Here is a 6,138-nt window from a genome sequence, read left to right as displayed (position 1 = left end):
AGAGAGAGAGAGAGAGAGAGAGAGAGAAAGAAGGACGGGAGTGGAGTGGAGGGGGGAGAGGCACTGAGAAAATTAGAAAAAAGGGTCCAAGAAAAAAGAGGCGGATGAGGGGGAGAGAGAGAGAGAAACAGAGTGAAATGAAGGGTGAAACCGAAAGAGAGAAAGAGTAAGATATAGACAGAAGAATGCAAGGAGAGAGAGAGAGAAGGGGTATTAGAAGTTGAGAGGGATGGTCGGAGGGAGAAGAAACAAGAAAGAGAGAGGGGGAGAGAAGGAGGGAGGGAGGGAGGGATGGAGGGACGACTGGCAGAGCTTGAGTAGGTCTACGCTAACCCGGGGCAGGAGAAGAAGCATTTTGACCTTTGCGGTGCTGCAGAAAGGCCAGCGGCTCTCGCGTCTGCTTCCCTTCCCCCAGGCTGTGAGCCACGCAGTGGGGAAGGGGCGCGGGGGAAGTGGCCACTGCTATTATTACCACTCCAAAGAGAGATTAATCGCTGGGGAGCTCCAAATCAGAACTTTGTCCTCCCCAATGTCACTGTACTTACTGGAACCATGAGGTAGTGGAGGAGGAGGAGGAGGAGGAGGAGGAGGAGGGGGAGGAGGAGGAGGAGGGGGAGGGGGTGGGGTGGAAATCGTCCCCACCGAGCTTTCCTCCTTCCATCTCCAGGACAGATATTATCTCCAAATCACTCAGGCAGCGGTGATAAGAGCCAACCATGTTCCACAGATTCCTCTTTTTGAGATTAGTCTCCCCCCTCTCCCCCTCTCTGTCTTTCTCCCCCTCTCTCCCTCTCCCCCTCTCTGTCTTTCTCCCCCTCTCCCCCTCTCCCCCTCTCTGTCTTTCTCCCCCTCTCTCCTTTTCCTTTTTTCTTTATTTCATTTTTTTTTTTTTTTTGCTGACCGGTCTTGAGCGTCGTGCAGATACTAAGAATGTAATTCTTTGTTCTGGTTGTGCGTTTTTTGAGATTTGCATTTCGACTTCCCGCAAACGAAGCTATTGTTGTGGACCTTCCGCAAGGGACTGAGGAGTTCTAACAACACACACACTGCAGAAACACTCTGGATTGATGTTCACTGTCTGGCTTGGATTAACCTCAATATGTTTTTCAAAATGTTCTAACTGCAAGAACACACCATAATGTCTTCCAAAGTGACAGCATTAATAAGTCACGTTGAGATCACAGTAAATTAATTCCAAAAAGCCTCTTTGCCATTTAGCGTTCACAGTATGACAATTCTGTAAAAAGCGGGATGGGGTTGAACATTTGTAGCAACAGCACATTCTCTGTTATTTTGACAGACCTCCAAGCAACTACACTAATAGAATGCCGTGCGTCGTGTTCATCCTAATTTAACTCAAGCTGAATCACCACTTGTAGAAGTGAGAAATACGTCCTCCTTTCCAAAAGCACGCTTCACGTTCATGGCAGGGAAATCACAAGGATTAAGGATCTGTAAAGCTCAGTCAAGAGCATGAGGTACATTGTCCTGTTTATTAACCCCATCCCATATTAACTATGTGTCAAAAATAAAAGGCTAGAACTTGCTGAAAACATGTGTTGCTGAAAACTGATTAAACCGTAACTGCCATAAGTTACAGTAACCCAAAAAGTGTTGTCATATAGGATGTAGAAGAGTAAGAGAGGGGTGTGATGAGTTAAATGTGCTTCATCTTGCTGGGGTTAGTTGACACGACCTTGAGGGTGGAGTTACTTACAGCTCCCAAATTTAAGGGGACAGGAATGACCGTCCATTGGAAAATCCACCAGCTTCATTGGACATTGTGCACTGATCGTTAGCCTACAAACACACACACAACACACACACACACACACACACACACACACACATACACACACACACACACACATATAAAAATATACCATTACAAATACATACAAAAATCAAAGCAATCATTTGTTTGTACATGTTTCACCTGCACTCAGTACAGCATGATGTGTTTGCACCTGACCCAAAAGGAAACTACCCAAAAACTCTTACCTCATTGTGTACAGGATGGTGCCGTTCTTCATGATTCGGAACAGCTTGTTTGGAGCCGTCATGTTGTGGGCCACAGACCGCTTCCCATTCCTGAAGAATGTGTCTGGGGTCCACACCTTAGTCACCATGAGATTGTTGAGCCTCAAGATCTCAATAGGGCCCTCGTACCTCAGTCTCCTGTCCACCCACGTTTGACGAAAAAACACATCCATCGTGTACTCCTATCGATACAGGAAACAAACAAACAAACAAACAAACAAACAAAACAAAAACATTGGACATTTCTCACCACATTTAGCCATTCATCAGATAGATTTTGATCTGTAATGCTGAACAAATCCTCCAAACTTAGGACATGAGACTACGGACTGTAATGCTGATTTAGTCATTCTTCCTGCGGTGACCAACGGCACTAAGCCCTGGCCCCGGAGTGTTTTTGGCTGGCTGGCTCGCTCACTAACCTCCTTAGCAGCATCTGTCTCCCCGTGATTACATCATGCGTTACCAACAAGCAGCCGAAAGCCCCAGACCACTCACAAGCATGCACCAATAGGTGCCAGGTGAACCCTTTTTTTATAACACACATCTCAAGGGCCTTTAACCCTGTGGAGGGACGTTTAGTTTTTTTTGTTGTTGTTGTCAATATGCCTTTAAAGCTCTGCATGTTTTTGTCTTAGAGTCACCAAAAAAACATCCCCAGAAACCTTGAATCCAGTTGGGCATAAATGTTTTAGTTAGAGGAAATATACAAAAACATCAAGGCATGTCAGACAACCAAAAAGAGTCAAAACAGAGGACTGACAGACTACAAACTAGATGCACGTGTATGGCTACCCCTTCCTGTCACGTAAACTTTTGTACATGTTTATCACATTGATGTTGAATATAGCTCTGCAATAAAGCTCCTTGTTCTGCAGGATGACTTACCATTTCAACATCAGAAACAGGTCCGAAGCTGGTGACGTAGATATCAGTCTTCACCTCCGTCACCGGACCTGCCAAAAGCATTTGGCGTTACTACTGCACTTCTACACAAAGCATGTTCAGGAAGAACGTCTTACTTACTGGCATGTCTAAACCAGCAGAACTTCAGGCCTCTCCTTTTCTCTGCTGTGTATAACATGTTTCGTCAAAAGCAGGTCTCTCCAAAGTCACTTCATGTGCCACTTCAAACTCCTGTATCAGGGAGTTTTTAACATGCTATATGAAATTAAATGAGTATAATAGATCTGGTGGTGCCTCAGGAAGAATGGATGGCACTTGTTAGACATGTAATTAATGAACATACAGGCTTTTACATTTTAACCATTCTACATTTCTGTAATTTTTCAATCTGCAAATGAGCTTATGAACTTTCGGTACACTAGGCTTCGATGGGAGCATACTTCTGAGTTGCTGGTATACAACTTGACCCCGTTAAAGAAAGTCAATTTAAATCAAAATGCCTGATAACATCACCATTTAGAGTAATTGGCATACCATCCAACTCACTTTTTTGCGATCTGTTTTTTTTTTTTTTGTGGTGTGATTATAAAACCATTATCATGCCAGACCTTGGTAGGAAATCTAATGATAGCTTACTATGGTATATTTGCTGAGTAACAGGCTAAAATGACTTGTAATCCCAAATGCTTAACGCTGCTCCTGCATGCAATGTGGTCATTTAATAGCTTGCTCTGCCTCCTAGGCGTTTATATAATGGAGTGAAAATAGTTAACGGGGTTTAGTATATAAACCCTCCGGGGATGTAAGCCGATCATCTATGCACACATCGAAGGTTCAGTTCGGAAACTGAAGGCGCCCGGAGAGCAGTCTTTTGATGGAGTCGTGCTGTGAAATCATAGGCTACATCTCATACCAGCTATAAATCATTTCCCCATTTCTAGAGGAGAGATAAGTTGAGATATTTATTTATCTTTGCACATATTTTAGGACGGTAACTGCGAGTGGGGGCGGAGGTTGTGACTGCCCACACACACACACACACACACACACACAAAAAAGAACATCTGCACTCTTCCTACTTACATTGTGCATTAAGCGGCTTTTTCTATCAGATATTACATAACAAAATTCGCTTAAACATTAGAAGGTATTGGTGTAAGAGATTCTTCTTAGAATCAAATCAAAGCTGGTTTGAGAGGAAGCAACTGTTACTTGGGGATTAATTCTTGAAAAAAACACAGAATTGCCTTTCAGTAAAGAGTCTGTATTTTTAGGATGCGCATTGACTCAAAAGGCTAGAGAGCAACATGTTAGCGCTAAATCCTCACCAAGAACAAACAATAGAAAGCAACCCAACCTATGTGATACCAGAGTGAAACTCTTCACTTACTTTAACACCTTGTACCACTTAGATGAGTGCTGTCACCAAAGTACATACCCCCGAATCCAGGTCGAAGTCTGTTGTCGTAGCCATCCAGAAGACGATCTAAAATTCTTGTAAAATTCTCAGGGTATATTTTATCATCCTTTTTGGGCTGGCCAGAGATTCTCCTTATACTGCAAAAAGAAAAAAACAGCCACACTAATGCCATTTATTATCAGAACGCACTTGCCGAATTTAGGCTATTGTTGGTGATATGAATTCATACAATGTTTGAATTAAGTAATATTGAGGATCCATGCCCTCTTTTCGGTGCCTTAGGGAAATGGGATGTAGCTTATCCATACGAACTTGTGATAGAGTGAAGGGTCTCATAATGCAAGGTAGTATAAATATCTTTGGGTGATCCTCGAAACTCACCAAGCAGTCACGAAGAGTAAGTACAAGAGAGTAGAAACGCAACTTGGATACATCGCAGTCACCATCTCCTTCTTGACAGAGACCATCTTTGCATGCCATACTTTAAGCCTCTTCACATTTCCCCGCGCCAAATGTCTTGTCCCGAGAAGAGATTACAGCCGTGAGCAAGTGCGGTCGAACGGCGCTGAAGGAACCACCGGCATCACCACCTTTGCGCTCTGTTTCCATCGGCATTGAAACCCTCGTCAGTTGCGCATCTGATCAAATACTTCGTAGGTAGCTTGTTGAGTAAATCCACACCAGAAACGCTCTTGCTGTAAAGACCCGTTAACAGACATCCTTTAAACTCACCGTTTTCTTGAAAGCGATTGGGAAAAAAAGACGAACAGAGTTGAACTTGTGCTAGTGCTGCGCGCGGGGTTTCATGCCCACACTAGGTTGTGAGTCCCTCGCGCAACAGATCCAGTTCTCACACTATTGTGTGCAACGACGGGGAGAATAACCAGCGTGTGGGTTTGAAGACGTTGTCTGTATAGGCTACTACGCCAGAAGTGTTAGATGTTTGAGAGAGAGAGCGAGAGACAGAGAGAGAGAGAGAGAGAGAGAGAAAGAGAAAGAGAGGGAGGGAGGAAGAGAGAGAGAGAGAGAGCGAGAGAGAACAGATTATACAACTGAATCAAACCGAATCAAACGTGTTATAAAGGCACTGGCCACACACTAAGGTAGGACAACTGATTATGATTGACTCCCCTGTTCTAGAGAAAACTTTGTTTATACCTTAGAAGACAGACATACCCACAAATCTGCACACATGCATTTGGACCCAAATTTGGCCCTGCATATTTAATGTGGCTTATGTTCAAACAATAGTGATTGTGAGCGATTTTAAACAAAAGCTTTCAGTGCATCGGTTTCATTTGGGTCAGCCATTGTTCAGGAATCTAAGCATACGCACATGGACACTCAGGTGTGCGCACACACACACACACACACAAACACATGCACGCATACACACACACACACACACACACACACACGCACACACACACACACACACACAAACACACACACACGCACAAACACACACAGTTTTACAGTCTCCCCACTCCTTATGTACATCCATCCCTCGCACATTCATCCTCTCTCACTCCTCATCTCTTTCTAGCTCTTTCTCTATTATTCTGTGTTCCTCACTCTGCCCCCTCTCTCTCCTTTCTCTCTCTCTCTCTCTCTCTCTTTCTCTCATTCAGGTACAGCCCCACTGTAAACTAAATGGGGCAAGTCACATGCTGCCTGACAGATTTCTCAGCACCTGGGATGGGAACAAAGCCCTTTGGAGTGAGTGGGATTGCTGGCTGGCCAAGAGGAGGCGAGGGGTGCAGCCCACCTCC

General features: G+C 44.2%; 1 protein-coding gene across 1 annotated transcript in view; it reads right to left on the bottom strand.

Moving 5' to 3' along the window:
• The window catches only part of gabra4 (gamma-aminobutyric acid type A receptor subunit alpha4), a gene marked incomplete at its 3' end in the record, with an annotated part of 19,596 nt that extends 14,727 nt beyond the window's left edge, over positions 1 to 4,869 (bottom strand). The window contains 5 exon segments of the mRNA XM_080844136.1: positions 1,718 to 1,800; positions 2,002 to 2,222; positions 2,929 to 2,996; positions 4,385 to 4,503; positions 4,748 to 4,869. Coding sequence (XP_080700262.1) covers positions 1,718 to 1,800; positions 2,002 to 2,222; positions 2,929 to 2,996; positions 4,385 to 4,503; positions 4,748 to 4,833 — 577 coding nt within the window. The 5' untranslated portion in view covers positions 4,834 to 4,869.
• Positions 4,870 to 6,138: the final 1,269 nt, after the last annotated feature.

This window comes from Sprattus sprattus, assembly GCF_963457725.1.
Source record: "Sprattus sprattus genome assembly, chromosome: 8".
Lineage (NCBI taxonomy): Eukaryota > Metazoa > Chordata > Actinopteri > Clupeiformes > Clupeidae > Sprattus > Sprattus sprattus.
This window is presented reverse-complemented; position numbering and strand designations above follow the sequence as displayed.